Below are 23914 nucleotides of genomic sequence, written 5' to 3'. Positions count from 1 at the left end.
ACCCGCCGAGGCATGGGTCGACTATGGGTGAGGCACGCCAGAACCCACCTATCTTGGGTCGGTTGCGGGTAGAAACTTCCGTCACCCGAACCGACCCACCCACCCACCCAAAACTAACATAGGATTCCTGAACCTTAGATCTAACCTAGGATGAATTATCAGAGCCGTTGAATTGATGAATAAAAGTAAAAGACCTAACCTAATCGCATTTTCCTTCTCTTCTCTTCTGCGGCCTCTTCTCTCCTTCTCAGACAGACTCCAACTCCATTCTTTTTTCTTCGCTCAGTCTCAGATTCGCTTTGTGGATCATCGGCATCACCAGAAGCAAACCAATAACGGAAGGTAAGATTAGGAACCGTTGTAAACTTGTAATTTTTTGATGATGTGATTTCTTGTAATTTTCAATTTAGGGTTTATGTGTTTAGGGTGTTGTTTTTTAATTTCAGTTTGGAATGAATTGGTATGATGTTACTATGTTAGAACTCAGTAATGAAGAGTTTAATCAGTAGATTCAAAGGATTCTTGAATGTTTATGTGTTTAGGCTCAATTTAGTTTAGTTATGTGTATGTTTATCAACCGAGAATTTAACAACTTAACTTTGTCCGTGAACCTCTTTTCCTGCTATGATGATTTTGCACACCGACATATTTAGCTTGAAATTGTCTAATCTCTTTGTGTTTAATTAACTCTTAATATCAAGATGTGTATATATTTTAATGTGATAAATGATTTCATGAAGATTTTTAAATCTAGGCAGCCAAGTAAGTTATAATTACCATCATAAATCAAGCCTTGAATTGATTACCTAGCAAGTTCTAATTGATTTTTTAGAGTAGCCTATAACTGTTTGTGAAAATTACCTAGTCAATTAGAATTTTGAAACTTAAAATACAGTCTATAAATGCCGTGTGAATTGATCTTGGTCTTCTTTATAGACCTTGATTCATGCATTTTCAATTTAGGGTTTAACTTGTTTGTATAAATGATAATATCAGGGAGAAGTCTTACTGTGGACCTCGTTGTTAATGTTTGTGTGTTTTTAGAGGTGTTATTCTTCTAAGATGCAACTGCAACAATGAGTATTTGGAATTACTCATTTATGTTCAGAACCAGTAGTTTGATTTTAAATTTTAAATCAATCTCAGTTATTTAGTACAACCTAGTTAATTTATTTGGTATTTGAACTAAGTCATGAGTATGGTGTTCAATTCAGTATGGTGTTAGTACTTTCAATTATTGCAAATATTCAATTGAGTATGGTGTTAGTATGGTGTTTGATTGTAATGTGTTTTACCGATGTAACTTGTTTCTTTTGTGCAGGTTACCATGGTTGAAATATCAGAAGATGATTCTGCTTCTAATCTTCCAATTATACATGGATTGGCATCACAAATGGGACCTCCCCCTCCACGTCCACCGCGTTCTGTACAAGTGCATGGACGACCATCAGCAGGGACAGGGAGTACCGCTGGCTCATCTACACCAGCTTCTGAACCTTCACATGCTTGTGCCGCAGGTGAAACATTAGATAATAATCCTAATGCTGGTGTGAAGATATCAAAGGTATGTGATCACTATGATATTTATGAAAATGGTGAGAGAGCGAAATGTAAATATTGCAAAAAGGCTAATTACAAGATTGGTAAGAAAAATTTGGATGGTAAGAAACATGGGACTTCTAATCTCCAACATCATTTGAATAAGTGTCAGAAGTATAAGAATGAAATGAATGAGGCTAGAGCTGACGGACAACAAATACTTGACTTCCAGCCTTGCAAGCTTGGAGAGGAACCACAGTTGGTTGGGGTGTCTTTTTCTCAAGATGCGTGCAGGAGAGCGCTGATTAGATTTATCGTTACCGATGAAATGGCTTTTAGAATTGTTGAAGGTGAAGGTTTTATAGCTTTTTGTAAGTATCTTGAGCCTCGATTTAAGCTTCCAAGTCGTATGACAATATACCGTGATGTGTGCAAGCTGTTTTTGACAGAGAAGGCTAATCTGAAAAGTTATTTCAAAGCAAACAAGGTAAGAGTGTGCCTTACTACTGACACTTGGACGTCATCGCAGAATTACAATTATATGGTAGTGACTGCGCATTTCATTGATCATCACTGGAAACTACATAAAAGAATTATCTGTTTTTGCTTGATTGATAGCCATGAAGGTACAAATATTGGAGAGGCTTTGGCGAAATGTTTGCTAGACTGGGGACTTGAAAAGGTTTTCACTGTGACGCTTGATAATGCGTCTGCAAATAAAGTTGTTGTTGACTATTTGAGGAAGAGAGTTCAGAGTTGGGGTTCTGCATTACTTGGAGCTAAACATTTACATGTTCGATGTGCGGCTCACGTACTTGCACTTGTTGTGAAGGACGGTATGAAGAAGTATCATACATCACTTCTCAGGATCAGGGCAGTGGTAAAATATGTCACGAAATCTCCCGCAAGATATAAAAGGTTTACGGAGGATGCTGAGTCGGAAAGAATAGATTGTAAAAAGGGTCTGATATTAGATGTGAGAACGCGGTGGAATTCTACTTACTTAATACTTGTTGCTGCTGAAAGATATGAAAAGGCATTTGAAAGGCTACGTGAGTTGGATAAGGCATTTTGTGAAGAGTTCTGCTTTGATATTCCAGTACCAGATAATATTATGGGTGATGGTGATGACACTGTTGATCTTGATGCTGATTATGATCTGGAATCAGACAATGAAGAAGAACTTGATACTACTGAAGAAGAAGATTCTGCTGCTGTCAGGAAAGCCAAGAAAAAAAAACAGGCCAAAAGTGAATGCTCCTGAACAATACGATTGGTGCAACGCGAGAGTTCTGATTAAGTTTCTACACGTATTTTATGAAGCAACTGTTGCATTTTCAGCTTCTACTTATGTTACTTCTCATTCTTTCTTATTGGAACTTGGTACTGTTCGTCAAGAATTAGAAGAATGGAAAAATACACATGAGGACCCTTTCTTAAGCCACATGGGTGATGTAATGTTGCTCAAGTACAACAAATATTGGGGAACATACCGAAAGATGAATTCGTTGATGTTTATGGCTGTACTTCTTGATCCACGAGAGAAAGAACATGGATTATTTGTGACTGTTGAAGATTTAATTGTGCATTATGACCCAGCAATGAAGAAAAAACTTGTAGAAAAATGGGTTGAAGAAGTACTGAAAAATTTTGTGGAGCTGTTTGCAGCTTATAAAGCAGAAAATGTTAGATGTGCAGTATCTTCATCAGAATCTGTGGGCGAGACTATTTCTACTTCTACTCAAAGTTCTTCGAGTTTTGGAAGTACTATTTCTAGCAAGGCCAAGTATATGGCGGGAAGGAATAAACGAAAGCATCAATTGAGTAATGTGGAGGACAATGGGAGATCTGAGGTAGAAAGGTACTTGGCTGAACCGATTTACACACCCACAAATGAAAATGCTACTTTTGATATATTACAATGGTGGAAGGTAAATGCTGCGAGGTTTGACATTTTGCCACCTATGGCTAAAGATATATTTGCTATTCCCGTTTCTTCCGTTGCTTCAGAATCAGCATTTAGTACCGGAAAAAGAATTTTGGATCCTTTTCGAAGCTCCTTAAATCCCAAGACACTTGAGGCCTTAATTTTGTTACAAAATTGGTTACGAACACCAATAGACATGGATTCATCTACCCTTGGAGTCGAGGAGGAGGAGATTGATATTGTTGAGTCTGGTATGTCTAAATTTTCCTTGGCTCTATTGTTGTTCATGACACTGTGAGTTTTACTGCAGCATGTTTATTACAGGAGATTACATGGTTTACTAAACATAATGCATGCTATGTGAATAGATTAACTGCCCTATTATGTTAATAATCCATACTTAATGATGTATAAACTGCCTTGTTATGTGAATCTTATTATTCTAAATATCAGATGATGTATAAACTGCCATGGATGTGGAGGTTTATGTGTGGTTGAATTTGTAAAGGTTTTGATCCTGCATGATAATACATGTTGTTGTTGTAGATGTAGATGTATAAACCCTTGCTTAGCTAAATATCATATATCCATTTCGAAATTGGTGTAGTACTTGTACATTTTTATTTGGAATTGCTGCTCAACTGTTGTTTATGGATGCCCTTGTTGAAAGATGTGGTAACCCCAATACTGCTCAAGCGACATATTGGAAAGCCTGATGAAAACCCAGTATTTGGGAAACTTGAAATCTGATGCCAGGAGACAAACAACAAGCTTCAGTTTCTCAATACCATTATTAGAATCATTCGTAGTGCAGAAATTATTTTTTGTTGTATCAACGCCCTCAGAATCTGTCAAGTCCACTTCTTCACATCCAAATTGAACCTTACAGATCCAGGCAAAGATTTCCCACCTGGCAATCGCTTTCCAAGATGCATTTCTGAAATCCATGCTCAATAGGAGCCTGAATAGCATAGAAGACTCTTAAGGTTATTAACCAATGACTTTCGGTGTACTAATGGGCAGTTTGTGTTGGTACTTGCTGTTGTTGTGGATGGATAAACTAAAATGTTCATTTCGCTTGCAGAGCTATTTTACTTGTTTCAAGAAATTCATCTACCCTTTCATTCATTCTAATTGTTCATTTCGCTTGCAGAGCTATTCGGTGACCTTGCTGCTTCTTCCATCGTCATAGATGATTGATTCCTATTGGCTTAGACAAGGTAATGACGCCAAGGGTTATTGTCAGTAGCTTGATGTTTCTGAGTTCATCTTTGTTACTGTAACTAATTTACAGACTTCGTTTTATTTCAGGCTTTCAGCGCATTCGGAGGTAAAACATCCAAAAACTTGCAGCGACTCGCTGTTGGTCGCTTTATATGATATTAGGCTTTAGTATAGTAGGCAATACTCAATAGTAATGCACTCTTTTATCTTTTGAGCTTTGGAAAATTGAACTCTGTTCCTTTTTATTGTTAGCTTTATCAACTTTGGAGTTTGCAACTTTGCATCAACTTTATTATGTAATGTCATTTTATTTTATGGTGGGTAACCCACCATCCACCCGACCAAACCCGACGTCACAATGGGTCGGGTGAAAACCGACCCATTGTGATGTTGGGTCGGTTGCGGGTGACAACTTCTGTTACCCGCCATCAGTGGGTTGGGTGGTGGGTGAGGCCAAAACCGACCCATGTGCAGCCCTAGTCTCTAGAAAGACTAGTCACAACTTACCTAATTTCTAGGTCATCAAATTCCTGGAAATGGTCAATTGATTCTTCTAAGTTAGTTTCAGCCTCACTCATCTCTACGAGTTCTTTGTCTAAGACTATTATTTCTAAATCGCTAGACTCAAAATAAACTCGTTCCTATAAACCTTCGTTGGCTTCGTGAAAAGGAAATACTACATTGTCTAAAACAGGGATATTTCTAGTCAAATCCTCATCCTTTTGAATAGGTTAATAATTAAAATTATTTGTATTTTTACTAGAATTAACATTATCATTATAAAGCTCATTGGGAGTAACAGATTCCTCATCACTATGCCTATATATTTCAGATTCTTCATCAATACTATCCTCATCACAGTCATCATTATAATAACATGAAAATGACCGAACCTCATCTAAACAAGTAGTGTTACTAATTATAACCTCGTCATCTTGATTATGTGAATAAAAACTATCCTTATTTTCAAGGGTGGTATTGGGAACACTATATTGGAATTTAAGACTATCTTGAGCAAATCTTTCCACAATCCTATTTGTACTCTCAGTAAATTGCTTGAGGGACTCTTCTAGAGACATCTTAGTTGACTGCTCTACGGACTCTTCTGGAAGCGGAATATTATAAGTCTCCATAATAAATAAGTGAAACTTCTGTTTTGACTCATTGAAACTCTTGAGAGACTCTTCTAGAGAAATAGGAAGATCGTTTTGCTCGTATAACCCGGGGGTATGCGAATAGTAATTGGGCTCACCATGGTATGAGCAACTTTCAATAGGTTGATGTTCCCAATCACTATTCACACTATGGTCAAAGTAGTAATGTACATTTTGTTCAGTCGGATATTCGTTGTATTAGCTATTATAATACTAGTTCGACATTCTTAACACAAAATGAAACCCACTGACAGGGGATTCGTGGGTGGACAGAGTCTTACCTCCCATACCAGACGGGCGATGAACCGTTGAAGTCGACTCAGGCCGCCGACTCCAATGTCAGTGTACGAACCTGAGGGGCCGAGACAGTATCGTAACTGTCGTCCTTCCCTGCAGCAGTTTTATTTAAATAAACCCTTCCTTAGGGTTTTAAAAATAATAATGTTCAATGTTCCAAAAATAAAGTTCAAAAGGTCCAAAAATAAAAAATAAAAAATTACAAAAATTAATTCTCTATTTACAGTTTCTAAAAATAAAATAAAATATATATATACAAAAAATCTTCTTCTTCACTCCTTTTGGATTCCTCTTTTCTTTCCTTCTTTGGTTTCGCTTTTGTTTTCAACACTTTCTCCCTTTTTCTTTAGCTCAGCTCCAAATCTGAAAACAAACAAGAAATACCAAAAGTCGTAAAAAAGAACAAAAATAATAAAAATAAAACCTAAAAACAAATCTATAAACAAGCCCGCGTCAGCGGCGCCAAAAATTGATGGTTTTTATATAATGGTAAGAAGGTTGTCGTTCACTCGGACTTGATGAGATTGATTTTAAGAAATAAAAGAAAAATATATACAAAATATTGTCACAAGATGAAGAGAGTTACTGGGACTAGGATTTCGTCGAATTCATAACATAGGGTTCGATTTATTTATTCTCAACAATTAAAGCTCAATAAATAAAATTAACGTGGACTCTGATTTTTCCAAGGTAGATTCTCAAACAATTAGTTGTAAATCCTAAGCATGATGTATCAAAACATTTAAGCTAAGCATACTTCATCAAATTAAATTGACAACCAATTAATTCAAATCATATTTCAATTAAAATTAATGCAAAAGTCTTAAAAAGAATTAAATAATTTTACCCATGTATGACACTCGTCTTCCTCCGTCGTTCCCAGTGTTGGAGATTAGCTCATCACGTCGAAAACACACTTAAAATATTTATTCATGGCTCAAAAAAGGTTTACAAATGATGAAAACGTGAGAAAATTATTAAAGCAGTGATTTTCTTTTCTCTCCCAAAAACTCTCCGTCCCCAAATGTGCTCTCTATCTCTTTATTTATACATACAAATACACATCACTCAAATATATTCTTCCATCACTCCAAATCTTCTTCTTTTTAATTAAAAATATCTTCAGGAATTTTTCCTTCTCTTTATTCTATATATGTCTTTACTAAACCCATATCTTCTTTAATTCGCAGAATAAAATCCAAGAAAAAATCTTCTAAGGATATCTTTCTTGTTTAATACAAGATAAATTCCTTTTTCTTCAAAACTTCATGTTTGTAAGGCAAGAAGATATTCTTATCTTAAAGATAATAAATCCTTTACCGTTGAAACCAAATTTCCCGCTAATTTTTCTTTTCAAATCAAGGAAGAAGATGGAGCCCCTTTAACCAGTAATGGGGTGCGATTAGCAGTTGGCTCCATGGGGTGCCCCTTATCAGTTAGGTGCCCCTTATCCAAAACTGAGAGTCCGAAGGTGCCTATACCAACTTTTCGAGCCGAATTTTCCAAAAATGTTTATTTTCCAAAGATACCTACAAACACATAAAACACCATAATAAGTAGAAAATCAAGTACCAGCAATACTGAAAATTGAGGATAATTCGGTCACAAAAATGTGTCTATCACTTGTCCAATATTTCTGAAATCTCTTAATAGAAAATCTCCAATTGGTAAATGCACATTAATAATTTTTATTCTCTGGAGCTATGCATTAATTGCTGGTAATTAAATCATATAAAACCAAAAATCTTAATTAAAAGATTCTCAAGTTATTTCGACACGAGATCTCCTTGAGTACTAAGGAATATCTTTGAACAATAAATGATAAGAGTTAATGCTCGTGTTCAAAGTATGTTGACATCTTTTCACTGCAAACCCTTATTTCATATTTATATGGATTTGCTTCTTGGAATCGGTTAGACCACACTCCCAAACAAGTTTAGAACCGGTTTGTCTGTTTTCCAAGACTATTATGTGATTGGACATCCCAAAGACACAATGGTTAGTTGTGATCGGTCCTTCCAAGTCACATACATGGGTTCAATCGGTTATACCAATCACTGGGATCAGTTACCTCAACATATCACCTACTTGTGATCGGTCACACCAGTCGCTAGGATCGGTTACACCAATTACAGGGATCGGTCACATCTATACATGGTATCTACTTGTGATCGATCACACCAATTACTAGGATCGGTTATACCAATTACAAGGATCGGTCACACAAGCTTGTGATAGGTCACACCAATTACTAGGATCGGTCACACCAATTACAAGGATCGATCAATACCATCAAATGGTGACTACTTAGGATCAGTTACACCAATTACAGGGATCGGTCACATCTATACATGGTATCTACTTGTGATCGATCACACCAATTACTAGGATCGGTTACACCAATTACAAGGATCGGTCACACAAGCTTGTGATCGGTCACAACAATTACTAGGATCGGTCACACCAATTACAATGATCGATCAATACCATCAAATGGTGACTACTTAGGATTGGTTACACTAATTACCAAGACCGGTCATACCAAATCATAAGTCAGGCATTGTGATTAGTTATACCAAGATACATAATCAGGGTTAAGATCGGTTCTACCATTTCACACATATTGGTCATCCAAAGATATGCAATGGATAGCCGTACCAATAAGCCTATTGATTTACCTTTCGATTCACGAAACAAGTTCATGAATACTTTCTTTAAACAAATGTAAAACATTATTTCCTAGGATGAAATATTCACCATAACCCGTACACATAATCATAATAATATACAAAAGATTATGTCGATGTTATTTTTACGAAGTTCAGAAGATAAGCGTTATACTTCGTAGTCTAATTCCTTAATACTATGATCATACTATTATGATCATGTCTCATCACTAGAGTAACATATACAATATGTACAGTATATACAACTTCGCAGTAATTTTTTAAATATAGCAAGACTTAAAAGATATGTTAGGAATGAAACAAGTTCAAATCAGTATTACTAACCTCAAGTATAAGGATGATGTCTTCATTGTTGTTCGCTACTTCTTCACATTCTTCCGGTCTTCAGAGGAATACTTATATGTCTCAACATTCTAGACTTTCTAGTCTAACCTAAACGAAGTTGACCTCTAGTATTTAATCAAGAGACTTTAGATGAGTTTTGACACACTAAAATATGACAACCAAACTTGACATACCAACGTTTGGTGAGTTCAACTGAGCAATTCTCCAACAAACGCTACTTATCTGCTAGATATGACCGGATTTCCTCTTAAGAGGCAAAAGTTTATATAAAAGCAAAATGGGAAATTTCACGCCAATCATATAATGACAGCCTTAATCGATTTGATCTTGATGGGAGAGAAATTGATATAACTTTTACTAAATGAACACCAACGTTGGTAGTGTATAGTGATAAACACATTTTTGTGACCAAATTGTCCTCAATTTTCAGTATTGTTGGTACTCGATTTTCTACTTATTATGGTGTTTTATGTGTTTGTAGGTATTTTTGGAAAATTCTGCTCGAAAAGTTGGTATATGCACCCGGAGGACACACGATATTCAGACTCTCAGTTTTGGATAAGGGGCATCCCAGGGAACCAACTGCTAATCGCACCCCCATTACTGGTTAAGGGGGATCCATCTTCTTCCTTGATTTGAAAAGGAAAAATTGGCGGGAAATTTGGTTTCAACGGTAAAGGATTTATTATCTTTAAGATAAGAATATCTTCTTGCCTTACAAACATGAAGTTTTGAAGAAAAAGGAAGTTATCTTGTATTGAACAAGAAAGATATCCTTAGAAGATTTTATCTTGGATTTTATTCTGCGAATTAAAGAAGATATGGGTTTAGTAAAGAAATATATAGAATAAAGAGAAGAAAAAATTCTGAAGATATTTTTGATTAAAAAGAAGAAGATTTTGGAGTTATGGAAGAATATATTTGAGTGATATGTATTTGTGTGTATAAATAGAGAGCTAGAGAGCACACTTGGGGAGAGTTTTTTTGGGAGAGAAAAGAAAATCACTGTTTTATCATTGTTTCTCCCATTTCATCTTTGTAAACACCCTTTGAGCAATAAAAATGAATTTTGAGCGTGTTTCCATGATGATGAGCTAATTCTCGTGCAACCAAGGCAATGGATGAAGCTATCTGTGCATGAATGATTGGTAACAATTTTATTTTCTCTAATTTACAATTTATAATTCATTCAATCACCGCTTTTGCGGAGTTCTAAATGTTCACATAATTTTCTTAATTACTTGTGATTCAATTTGATAGATTATACTTTGTTTAATTGATTGATAGTCTATTCTTAGGGAATACAATTAATATTTGGGAATATGTTTGATTATGTGTGAATTGAGAAATAAAGGACTTAAAGAATAGTTAGAGTTTTGAAACATATTTGGTATCGTTCATTCATGTGTAATAGTGGAATCTAGTGTCTTGGTTACTTTTAATATCTTGAAATCAATTTTGCAATAAGTTTTCTATTTTTAAGTTTTATAAGTCTAAAATCTTTTGCTTTCACAAGTCTCAACGAACTTATTACTACAACATCATTGAAAAATATCATCAGTTTTTGGCGCCGCCGACACGGACTTGTCTTTAGGCTAGAGTTTTTAGATTTTTTTTTTTTAGGTTTTTATTTGTTTTTCATTTTTATTTTATTTGTTATTCTTTACGTTTTTGGGTTTTTATCTTTTCCTTACAGATTTTGGAATTTGGAGCGAAAGAAAAATTTGCCAAAGCTTTTGGTGAATACTTAAAGATTTGGAGTAAAGGCAAAGCGAAAAGAGCGAAAGAAAAGGAGAATAAAAATTAATTAAAAAAAGAGAGAGACAATTTTTTATTTATTTCTTTTAGATTATCTTCTTTTTTTTGCACTTTATTTTTGGACTGTGGACTTTGGGACTTTATTTTTTTTAAACCCTACGGAAGGGTAGTTTAAATATCAACTGTTTGCAGAGAAGGACGACGATTACGATATCGCCTCGCCCCCTCGGGTTCGTACATGACATAGGAGTCGTGACCCGAGTCGACTTCAGCGGTTCATCCCCCGTCTGGTACGGGAGGTAAGTTTGTCGAAACACTCGAGAATCTCCTGTCAGCGAGTTACTGTATTCCTTCGTTTGCATATATGTTAAGGATTTGAAAATGGCTGCTTTAATTTCCTAGTAAAGGGAAAGGATTGGCCATACAAGATAAGGGTTCGGATTTCATCACCGTTCCCTTCTTTCCGCCTTAGGAAAACGAAACCAAACGCGAACCTAAGCCTAAAATTTGACTAGAACGAGACCTATAGGGTAACGATCTTAATAGGAAAGTCATTCGAAAAATATTGGTTACTCTTTTAAGCATGCTTCAAAGTTCATGATAGTTTCTGTGAGTTGAATACGCCGCCTTGTAACGCTGGTGAGGCCTTGGGTATCAAAGCTCCATTGAGCTTCCCTCGTCTCGATTCAACTTACTTAAACTCGGATTGATTCTAGAGGGGTTTGCTTAAATTGTAACGAATTCCCTTTCGAAGGATTAGAAGCTGGTCTAGAAACAATCTAAGTGGAGCCATCATGCTTTTTGTTTGCTATAAATCTTTAGGTTTGCTTTGGTGGAGTCAGCCTTGTTTGTGTTTGCATAGAACTTCCCTTCCTTTTAGGATTTCTTTCTTTTTCTTTTGTTTTTCTAGTGTATTCCCAAGGTTATTAAAGAGCGGGCTTGGAAAAGAAACACTCTAGGTCGTTTGATTAGTGATAAACCTAGTAGTTCTTCTTGTGAAGGCGGGGAGCTCGAAGACTCTTCTTTTGAGAGCCCTGTTTTTGGATACTTCAGTTTTGAGAATCTGTCTCTTCGTGAGGAAAATACCCCTAGTACTTCAGCTGTGCCAGCGATGGCAACTTTGAAAGATTACATGTTCCCAACTAGGTCCACCCGAGCTTCGTGCATTAAATTGCCAGCCACTATGGCTAATTTCGAGATAAAACCTAGTATTCTTCAGTTGATCCCTATATTCTTAGGGAAAGATGATGAGAACCATTATTTTCATATTAGGGACTTTGAGGAAATTTGTGGGACAATTAGAATAAAAGATCTTACTGATGAAGTCTTAAAACTTAAGATGTTTCCTTTTTCCTTGAGAGATAAAGCCAAGACCTGGAAGAACAACCTACCATCTAAATCCATTGAAACATGGCAGGAACTTATTGCTGCTTTTTATATGAAATTCTACCGTAAGTGATTATAATTTTTTTGGGGTTGTAGTAATGAAGGTTCAAACTCTCGGATTTATGAAGGATAATTTTTTAGACTTAATAAAAAAAGATAAATATATACAATAAAATATTAACAATGGTGAGTGGAACTGGGGCTAATGATTCGGCCAATCTTCATAAAATAGGGCTCAATGAATTATTCTCGACAATAATCGCTCAAAATATAAGTTATATGGACTCTTATTTTGCCAAAGTAGATTCTCAAAAAATTGATTGTAAATGTTAAGCATGGAACATCAAATCACCTAAGCTAAGCATGACCCATCTAATCAAATAACACCCAATTTAATCAAATCATATTTCAATTAATTTTTAATGCAAAAGTCTTAAAAAGAATTAATAAAATTACCCATGTATGAAGCTCGGCCTCCTCCGTCGTCCCAGTGTTGGGGTTTAACTCATCATAGTAAAAATGCTCTCAAAATAATTATTTATGGCTCAAAAATGGTTCACAGTGATGAAATAAAGAGGAAATGATGAAAATCGGGTGTTTGCAACGTTTATAATTGTTGCAAACACCGTTACAAAGAACGATAAAAGACTACTGTTGTTGTTTGCGTAGCTGACTACGACCCACAGGGACTGGTCGTTGTCACTGTTGAAGAACGACGGTTTTTGGCTGTCTGTTCTTCGTGTTCTTCATCTTCATCAATGGCAGCAGCAGAAACAGAGAAAAATGGTGGATTCTTCCTCTGTAGCGCTCTCCTCTTTATTCCCAACTCTCAACACCCTCTACTATGATACCCAAGCACCTTATATACACAACAGGACACGTAAATCCCGAGAATATCTTTGTAATAACTCCCTTTCCTTCTCTGCAAGTCACCGAAGATTTTATTCTCCATGTTTCCTTTTGCACGCCTCTGTTTCCTTTCAAACTCTGATTATGCTTTAATAGAAGATATTTGGTATTTCTATCTTCTAGGATTCGATATATATCCTTCTAGGTACAATATCTTCCCTCTTTACTCGAGTATCTTCCTGCTTCGGTCCCTGTTTAGCTTTGATCTTCTCTAACGGATTGTTCAGCCCAAGTTTTTCGATCCAATTCATTGTACCAAGCCTGTTAGGCTATATTAGGTCCATCCCAATCATTTCCAGCGATTGAATCTCGCTCAAAGCCCACACAAGATCGAACCCTAAACTGCCAGTGAAGTGTGCATGGCATAAGATTTTCCCGCCATTTTTTGAATCGTGAAGAAAGGGTGTCCCCCTAACCACTGTTGGGTGTCCCTTTAGCAACTGGGGTGGAAACATCCTTTTTTTGGGGAGGGGGGGAATAGTAATTTCTCGGGGTTCCTCCGGGACATTTCTGGGACGTTTCCGGTGCATTTCTGGGGCGCTTCCGACATACTTTCGGGGTACTTCCGGTTCACTGTTTACAGAGGTCCAAATGCCACATATTCAGTCACTTTCGCCGCAAAACCTTATTTTTCCAAAAACACCTACAAATAAATAAAATACCATCATAAGTACAAAAATGGGTACTAACAATATATACAATTGGGCTATATTAGACACATAAATGCGTCTATCAAATACCCCCAGACTTATTATTTGCTAGTCCCGAGCAAATCAAATAGAAAATAAAATCCTAACTCACTGTCGCAGGCATCGTCGATTGCATTTAGCGTATGCAACAAGCCTTTAAACCCCTAGGTGGTCCTAGTGGCCGAGTTATAGTCTCGGGAGGGCTTACAAGAGATATACCCACAAAACCTTAATACTCCAGACCCTAGCTATCTACAACGAACCTTGGAAGGCACTAAAGAATCTCCTTGGTTGGCATACTTATTGACTACAAGAGGAAGTACCCTGATGCGAAATTCCAATTGATGTACACGAGTTTGCACTCAAGTATACTAAAATTCATATATAAGTGACAGAGCTCTACTCAGATAGTTGCACTATGGACATCATATTCGGAGTCAAACTAATCACATGGAAAGATTAAGAGATGGATATAGAAAAACATAGATGGTGTTGATGTTGACCAAATGATCAATGTTTCACATATCTGTCTGAAGGCCACTGCTAAAATGAACCTATCCTAATGGATTGAGATACCGGTCTGACTAATATCAACACTGCTGGCATATACAAGGGAACCAGCGGTCAATAACTTAAATCTAGATCAACAAACTGACAAATACAAGGGAACCAGCAGTTGACTACACAGAACAATAACCATTTTTTTTTAACTTAACGGCATGAATAGATCTTTTTGATCCAAACGCATGCTTCTTGTCAGCAGATTACACGATAGTTCCCACGGGTCCTGCATTCCACGCTTTCTTAGGCGACGAAAACAGGGAGAACACACGCATATTGCTATCCAAGTGTTAATACTTATTCCGATTGGTCTAACTGGTCCGGTCTTAACTTTTTTTTTTTTTTTATAGTAACTCAATCACTCTAATTCACCCTAGCAGTGGTAACAACTTGAATCGTGTGCCCCACCTAATCACTTAGAGAAACATAGTTTAAAATGAAAAAAATAAAAATAGAAGTGAAAAGGACTCAACGAAATATGGTGAAACTATCATGTTATTTCTAACACCTGAGCTCTGTGCTTTTATGAATAGACTCTTTAGATGTTTCCATCTATTCAGATTGGTTCCTCAGCTCCTACAACCAAAATGCTTCCATCCACTTAGATTGGTTAGTGCCATCCTAAATACGCATAAATTTCTAGGCTCTGGAGTTTATTTATTGCAACTAAAAGCTAACAAAAAGTTTCTTCCATACCCCCAAACTTAAATCTAACATTGTCCTCAATGTTCTAAAGATGAAACTAAAAGCATGAACAAGGAGAAACTGTTACCATTTGAAGCGGAAGAGTTAAGGAAAGATATTACCGTGTTGCATGAGCATGGGATACCTCCCAAGAAGTGCTAAGTTTAAAGTCTTCAGCCAGACTTAGGAAAGGATTAGTCAACTCGAACCATAAAATAACAGTCAAAATAATTGTGGGTCTTCAAAACTAAATAGAGCTGACCAAAGGAAACTGCAATGAACCAAGAAAGTGAACAAGACTAGCATGCCCTTACTTAGTTTCCTGATTAAGAAATTTATATCTAATTGTGGTTCAGGTTCAGGTTCTATGAAAGGGTCTAAATAGAAAATTTTCATTGGTTGCGTTTCTTCATAGGTGGGATCCGAATCATTAGGTCCTAGAGTCTGGAAAAACTCAAATATGATCTTAGAAAAGCACAATAATAACCTAAATAACTAAGGATCCTCTAAGTCAATAAGATTTGACTTACATAATTGACCAAAATGAGAGTAGTGGTCATTCTTAAGCAAATGTGTCGATTCTAATTTCCTAAAGCATTTAGGTTTAGTCTCACAATTTAATATTCGACACATTTGGAATATAAACGTTCCCACAGTTGGAAGAAAACTATTTGGTGGGAAAACAAAGTCAATCTGGGGATCATAGCCTGGGCAAACCACATCAACCAGAGGATGGGTTTCTAACGACTGAACTCCTTCGACATCATTAGGCTCGGGAAAACGAGTATGAAGGTAATCTTGTAAAATGGTCGAGGCAAAAATATCAAGTCCTAAGTGTGGGGACTTTCTGAGAGTTAAAGGTAAGGCACTAGGGAAGTGATAATCACCCCCAAACTTAGAGTTTTCAGTGTCTCTAGATAGACCTCTAATTATTTCTTGAATTTCCGTATCTTCAGAGTCCTTAAAATATTCAAGAGATTCTTCTAAGTTATTATCAGGTAGTGCATCTTTACTCATCTCTACGGGTCTATCTTCTTCTTCCAAGACTATTGTTTCTAAGTCGCTAGACTCTAAAACAGTATTTTCGAAATGAACCCGTTCCTCTAAACCACTATCGGCTTCGTAATCAAAAGGAAAAACTACATCGTCTAAAACGGTGGTATCCCTAATCAAATCCTCGTCCTTTTGAATAGGTGAATAATCATAAAAATTATTTGGATTTGAACTAGAAATAATATAATCATTATAAAACTCAATTGGATTAATAGATTCCTGATCACTATGCCTACATATTTCAGATTATTCATTACTACTATCCTCATCATCATAATAGTACAAAGATGATTGAACCTTATCTAAATAAGTAGTGTCTTTTATTCTAACCTCGTCCTCTAGATTGGGCAAATATTCACTATTGATATCAAGGGTAGAATTGGAAACACTATTTTAGAAATTTAGATTATTTCGAGCATCATTAGCTAACTGTTCATTTTCTGCCTCTAAACGTGCTTGAATTTCACTGAGCGTAACACTTATACGTTCACAAGTCTCATTGAATATCTTAGACCGTTGCGTACTCTCTTCTCTTGAACTAACTGCACGTTCATACTCCCTTCGAATTTGTTGGTAGGTTTCTTCTAGAGATTGAACAGGTTTAGAAATGTCATAATCAGGACTAGTTTTTAAGTAATTTTCCAAAAACGCATGACTAGTACTATAATATTCCTGATTTTCTTGCTCGTAAGACCAATTCGTGTGTGGATAATAATTGGGCTCACTATGGTATGAATCATAACCTTGAAAAGGTTGGCGTTCCCAACTACTATTCCCACCATGGTCATAAAACTGATGATGTCCATATTTAAATTCAGGTCGATACTCATTGTATTGGCTTCTATTATATCAGTCCGACATTCTTAATTGCAAGGGAATTCTACACAACCACAAACAAGGATGACTCGACCAAATCAAACCTATAAAATCTAGAAAACAACAAGCATGATGGCTCAACTTAGATTGTTTCCAGACTTGCTTCTATCTCTCGAAGGGGAATTCGTTACAATTTAAGCAAACTCCTCTGGAATCAATCCGAGTCAAAGTAAGTTGAATTGAGGCGAGGGAAGCTCAGTGGAGCTTTGATACCCAAGGCCTCACCGCTATCAAAAGGCGGCGCAGTAACGCATTCAACTCACAGAAACCATCATGAACTTCGAGGTGTGCTTAAGAAAGTAACCAATATCCTTCGAAATTTTTTCCTGATAAGCGCGATACCCTATCGGTCTCTTTCTAATCAGATTTTAAAGCTTGGGTTCACGTTAGGTTTTGTTCTCCTAAAGAGGGCAAGAAGGGAGCGGTGATGGAATCCGAACCCTTATCTTGTTTAGGCCAGGCCTTGCCCTTTACTAGGAAAATAAAGACAGTCCGGTTCGTCCTCAAACAATTAGCACCTTAAGGAGTACAGTAACTCGCTTGCAGGGGATTCGCGAGTGTTTCGATTGGACTTACCTCCCGTACCAGACGGGGGATGAACCGTTATCGTCGACTCGGGCCACGACTTCTATGCCGTGTGCGAACCCGAGGGGCCGAGGTGATATTGTAATCACCGTCCTTCCCTGCACACAGTTTGTATTTAAGGGTACCCTTCCGTAGGGTTTAAAAATTAAAGTCCAAATGTCCAGTCCAGTTTAAAGTTCAAAAAGAAAAAATAAAATAAAAAAATTACAGTTTTCCTCACACACTCAAAAAGAATTAAAAATTAAATCCTAAAATTGTCCTCTTTTCTTCTCTTTTCGCTTTAAGATTTTTCCTCTCCAAGTCCTTAGTTTTCACTTTGAACCTGCAAAATAAAGACAAAAAGAAACGTAAAAAGGAACAAACAATTCTAAAAAAAAAAATAATAAACCTAAAAAAAAAATTCTACCTAAACACAATTCCGCGTCGGCGGCGCCAAAATGATTATGATTTTTCTGGGGTTGTAGTAATGAAGGTTCAAACTCTCGGATTTGTGAAGGATAATTTTTTAGACTTAATAAAAAAAGATAAATATATACAATAAAATATTAACAATGGTGAGAGGTACTGGGACTAATGATTCGGCCAATCTTCATAAAATAGGGCTCAATGAATTATTCTCGACAATAATCGCTCAAAACATAAGTTATATGGACTCTTATTTTGCCAAAGTAGATTCTCAAAAAATTGATTGTAAATGTTAAGCATGGAACATCAAATCACCTAAGCTAAGCATGACCCATCTAATCAAATAACACCCAATTTAATCAAATCATATTTCAATTAATTTTTAATGCAAAAGTCTTAAAAAGAATTAATAAAATTACCCATGTATGAAGCTCGGCCTCCTCCGTCGTCCCAGTGTTGGGGTTTAACTCATCATAGTAAAAATGCTCTCAAAATAATTATTTATGGCTCAAAAATGGTTCACAGTGATGAAATAAAGAGGAAATGATGAAAATCGGGTGTTTGCAACGTTTATAATTGTTGCAAACACCGTTACAAAGAACGATAAAAGACTACTGTTGTTGTTTGCGTAGCTGACTACGACCCACAGGGACTGGTCGTTGTCACTGTTGAAGAACGACGGTTTTTGGCTGTCTGTTCTTCGTGTTCTTCATCTTCATCAATGGCAGCAGCAGAAACAGAGAAAAATGGTGGATTCTTCCTCTGCAACGCTCTCCTCTCTACTCCCAACTCTCAACACCCTCTACTGTGATACCCAAGCACCTTATATACACAACAGGACACGTAAATCCCGAGAATATCTTTGTAATAACTCCCTTTTCTTCTCTGCAAGTCACCGAAGATTTTATTCTCCATGTTTCCTTTTGCACGCCTCTGTTTCCTTTCAAACTCTGATTATGCGTTAATAGAAGATATTTGGTATTTCTATCTTCTAGGATTCGATATATATCCTTCTAGGTACAATATCTTCCCTCTTTACTCGAGTATCTTCCACATATATTCTTTCCAGGATGATTCGGTCCCTGTTTAGCTTTGATCTTCTCTAACGGATTGTTCAGCCCAAGTTTTTCGATCCAATTCATTGTACCAAGCCTGTTAGGCTATATTAGGTCCATCCCAATCATTTCCAGCGATTGAATCTCGCTCAAAGCCCACACAAGATCGAACCCTAAACTGCCAGTGAAGTGTGCATGGCATAAGATTTTCCCGCCATTTTTTGAATCGTGAAGAAAGGGTGTCCCCCTAACCACTGTTGGGTGTCCCTTTAGCAATTGGGGTGGAAACATCCTTTTTTTTGGGGGGGGGGGAAATAGTAATTTTTCTGGGTTCCTCCGGGACATTTCTGGGACGTTTCCGGTGCATTTATGTGGCGCTTCCGGCATACTTTCGGGGTACTTCCGGTTCACTGTTTACAGAGGTCCAAATGCCACATATTCAGTCACTTTCGCCGCAAAACCTTATTTTTCCAGAAACACCTACAAATAAATAAAATACCATCATAAGTACAAAAATGGGTACTAACAATATATACAATTGGGCTATATTAGACACATAAATGCGTCTGTCAGTAAGCATAAAACTGCGTCTGTTAGGCAAAAAATTAGTGCTAGTGTGCAACAAGAGGGAGAGTCTCTTTATAGGTTCTTAGAGAGATTCAATGATCTCCTATCCCAGTGTCCTCACCATGGATTTGATAAGATGAAACTCGTAGAGATTATTTATGATGGTTTAGACTATTCAACCAAAGCCATGGTTGAGTCTATGTGCGCTGGTGAGTTCACTAGTAAAAGTGTTGATGATGCTTTCACCTTCTTAGGAGCTATCGCTGAAAAATCCCGACAGTGGGAGTCTTGTGTTGAACCCCCCAAAAGACTCTTGTTCAATAGAAGTAGCACCAATGTGATAGATACAAGCTTCGGGTCTGATGCTAAGTTTGCTGCTTTGTCTAGAAGGTTAAAAGCTTTGGAATTGAATCATCCTAAACATAGGTCTCTTTTTAAACCTGATGATAGGTTTAGAGCCTCTCAAGTGTCTAGTTGTGGAGTAGAACCCAATAACTCGTTTTGGGAAGGTCAGGTTAGTGAAGAGCAAGCCCATGTTGTCTATAACAATGCTAGGTTTGATAACCGACAGAAGTTTGACCCGTACTCAGAGACTTACAACCCTGGTTGGAGAAACCATCCTAATTTTTATTGGTCTAAGCGTCAGAATCAAGGACAGTCTAGTAATTCTCAGCCTCCCCTAGGTTTTGGTTATGCTAAGAACTCTTCAGGTCAACCCCAGTTTCAGAATGAGAAAAAGATCTCCACCTTAGAAGAAACCCTTACTATGTTAGCAAAGAACCATGAGATGTTATCAAAGAACCACTGTGGTTTTCAAGAAGAAACCAGGCAGAATTTTAAGAATAATTCTCAGTCTCTTGCTAACTTAGAACTTCAAGTCGGCCAAATAGCTAAGTTTCTTAGTGAAAGAGAAGATGGAAGGTTCCCTATTCAAACTAATCCTAACCTTAAAGGAGAGAAATCGTACAATCATGTGAATTATATAACAACCCTTAGGAGTGGAAAGAAAGTTGACAATAAGGTTGCCATGCCTGATAGTGAACATGATGTAGTTCACCCTTCTGAGCCAGAAAATGAGGAGACTGATAGAGTCTCCAAAGAGACCAATGAGGGTCCTGCTGAGCCCGACTTTGTTCCCAGAGCCCCGTTCCCCCGGATTCTAGTTCCAACTAAGAGGGAGTCCAACTTTAATGATATATTGGAGGTTTTTAAGCAGGTTACTATCAACCTCCCATTGTTAGATGCGATTAAGAAGATTCCCGCTTATGCCAAGTTTTTTAAGGATATGTGTACGCGAAAGCGAAAAAATAGTGTCCAGAAGAAATCCTTCCTAGATAGTCATGTGAAACCTTTTATTAAGAATACCACTACTCCTTATAAAGACCCAGGGTCCCCTACTATTTCTTGCACAATAGGTAAACACCGTGTCGAGAAATCTTTGCTTGACTTAGGAGCCAGTGTGAACTTACTGCCATACCATATGTACCTTAAGCTAGGACTTGGTGAGATGAAACCTACCCAGATGACACTTCAGTTAGCTGATAGGTCTGTTAAAATTCCTCGTGGTGTGATCGAGGACGTTCTTATTGAGGTCGACAAGTTTATTTATCCAATGGATTTTGTTATCCTAGATACCCAACCTGTCCCTGACCCACAGAACCACCAGTGATTTTAGGTCGCCCGTTTTTAGCTACATCCAATGCGATCATTAACTGTCGAAATGGTATTATGAATTTGTCTTTTGGTAATATGACTATTGAGCTGAACATTTTTAATATTAGTAAGCTACCCTCTGAACTAGATGACTCGAGCATAGAAGAGGTGAACATGATAGGAACATTAGTCGAGGAGTCATTACCAAACACTTTGTTAGAAGATCCATTATAGAAATGCCTAGCTCACTTTGGGATTGATTTTGATGATGATAATGTGATTAATGAGTTGAATGCTTTGTTGGACTCAACCCCTTTGTTAGACACTAATAATGGATGGAAACCTAAGTTCAAACCTCTACCCGTTTCTGAGTCTACCCTAGTTCCTTCGTTAGAAAAGCCTCATAAGCTGGACCTTAAACCATTACCAGATTCCATGAAGTATGTGTTTTTAGGCCCATCTGAAACTTTACCTGTGATTATAGCATCCGACATGGATAGTGATCAGGAAAGTAGGCTAGTGACTGTCCTTCAGAATAACAAGGAAGTTTTAGGGTGGACCATAGCAGACATTAAGGGTATAAGTCCTACTGATTGTATGCATCATATCTATTTAGAGAGTGACACCAAACCTTCTAGGGAGATGCAACGTCGACTGAACCCTAATATGAAAGAAGTAGTTCGAACCGAGGTTCTTAAGTTGTTAGATGCAGGCATTATTTACCCCATTTCATACAGTAAGTGGGTCATCCCCGTTCAGGTTGTTCCCAAGAAATCCGGTATTACTGTAGTCCAGAATGATAACAATGAGTTAATCCCAACCCGGATGACCACGGGTTGGCGTGTCTGTATCGACTATAGGAAATTGAAAAAGGTCACTAGGAAGGACCACTTTCCCCTTCCCTTCATCGACCAAATGCTACAGAGATTAGCTGGACGTATCCATTATTGCTTTTTAGATGGATACTGCGGTTATAATCAGGTTGTTATTGCCCCAGAAGACCAAGAGAAAACCACTTTTACCTGTACCTTTGGTACCTTTGCGTATAGACGCATGCCTTTCGGTCTATGTAATGCTCCTGTGACCTTTCAGCGTTGTATGCTGAGCATTTTTTCTGACATGGTAGAACGGTTCTTAGAGGTATTTATGGATGATTTTTCAGTGTTTGGTTCGTCTTTCGATGAGTGCTTGCATCATTTGTCATTAGTTTTGACTAGATGTAAGGAAAAGAATTTAGTGCTTAATTGGGAGAAATGTCACTTTATGGTTCGTTCAGGAATTTTTCTAAGGCATATCGTATCTTCGAAGGGTATAAAGGTAGATAGAGCCAAAGTTGACCTTATTAAAACTTTACAGGTCCCAAAAACCGTAAGAGATATCAGGGGATTTTAGCTTAATTTCTATACCTCTTTGCAATTTGCTTGCAAAAGACGTTAAGTTTGTCTTCGATGATGCTTGTTTAGAGGCTTTTGAGAAGCTTAAGAATTTACTCACTACCGCCCCCATAGTCCAGGCACCCAACTGGAACCTACCCTTTGAGATCATGTGTGGTGATTCAGATTATGCTATTGGTGTTGTGCTAGGTCATCGAGAAAATAAGTTACTTGGTGTGATTTACTATGCTAGAAAAACTCTGAATGATGCCCAGTTGAACTATACCACTATGGAGAAGGAACTATTAGCTATTGTGTTTGCCTTAGACAAGTTTAGATCCTACCTCTTAGGTTCTAAGGTCATAATCTTTACTGATCATGCTGCTTTGAAGTATCTTCTTTCCAAGAAGGATACTAAACCTAGATTGATTAGATGGATCATATTGTTGCAGGAATTTTCCTTAGACATCAGAGATAAAAAAGGTGCAGAAAATGTAGTAGCAGACCACCTGTCTAGGCTTGTTGTGGATACCCTTAATGATTCTCCTCTTGTTAGGGATAGTTTTCCTGATGAACAATTGTTTTTTGTTACCCAAGCACCTTGGTATGCGAATATTGTGAATTATCTTGTTACTGGTCGAATGCCCCATCATTGGGGTAAACAAGATCGTTCTCGGTTTTTAGCCTAGGTGAATCACTTCTTTTGGGATGATCCTTATTTGTTTAAATATTGTCCAGACCAGATTATTAGGAGATGTATACTTGAGAATGACCAGTCCAGTACTATTTCCTTTTGTCATGATCATGCTTGTGGGGGTTACTTTAGTGCTAAGAAGACTTCTGCTAAAATATTGCAGTGTGGATTCTATTGGCCTTCGCTGTTTAAAGACTCCCGCAGTTACTGTGTTACTTGTGAACGTTTCCAGAAATTAGGAACCATTTCCCGTAGGAACATGATGCCCTTGAACCCTATTTTAGTTGTTGAGGTCTTTGATGTGTGGGGTATTGACTTTATGGGTCCGTTTCCTAATTCTTTTGGTAACTTATACATCCTTGTCTCTGTAGACTATGTCTCTAAGTGGGTTGAGGCGGTTGCGTGTAAAACGAATGACCATAGGGTTGTGATTGAGTTCTTGAAAAATAATATACTTACACGTTTTGGTACACCTCGAGCTATAATTAGTGAT

The 23914-nt window shown here is 37.2% G+C and overlaps 1 protein-coding gene across 1 annotated transcript in view; it reads left to right on the top strand.

Annotated features, from left to right (window-relative positions):
- Nucleotides 1–983: 983 nt before the first annotated feature.
- The window catches only part of LOC113305421 (zinc finger BED domain-containing protein RICESLEEPER 2-like), a 32394-nt gene continuing 9463 nt past the window's right edge, over nt 984–23914 (top strand). Inside the window, exons 1-3 of the mRNA XM_026554460.1 lie at nt 984–1028; nt 1322–2789; nt 2881–3717. Of these exons, the coding sequence (XP_026410245.1) occupies nt 984–1028; nt 1322–2789; nt 2881–3717 (2350 nt within the window). The remainder of the gene's footprint in view (nt 1029–1321; nt 2790–2880; nt 3718–23914) is intronic.

Source organism: Papaver somniferum, chromosome 8, assembly GCF_003573695.1.
Source record: "Papaver somniferum cultivar HN1 chromosome 8, ASM357369v1, whole genome shotgun sequence".
Classification (NCBI taxonomy): Eukaryota; Viridiplantae; Streptophyta; class Magnoliopsida; order Ranunculales; family Papaveraceae; genus Papaver; species Papaver somniferum.
The sequence above is the reverse complement of the archived record's forward strand: the minus strand, read 5'-3'. Positions and strand labels throughout refer to the sequence as shown.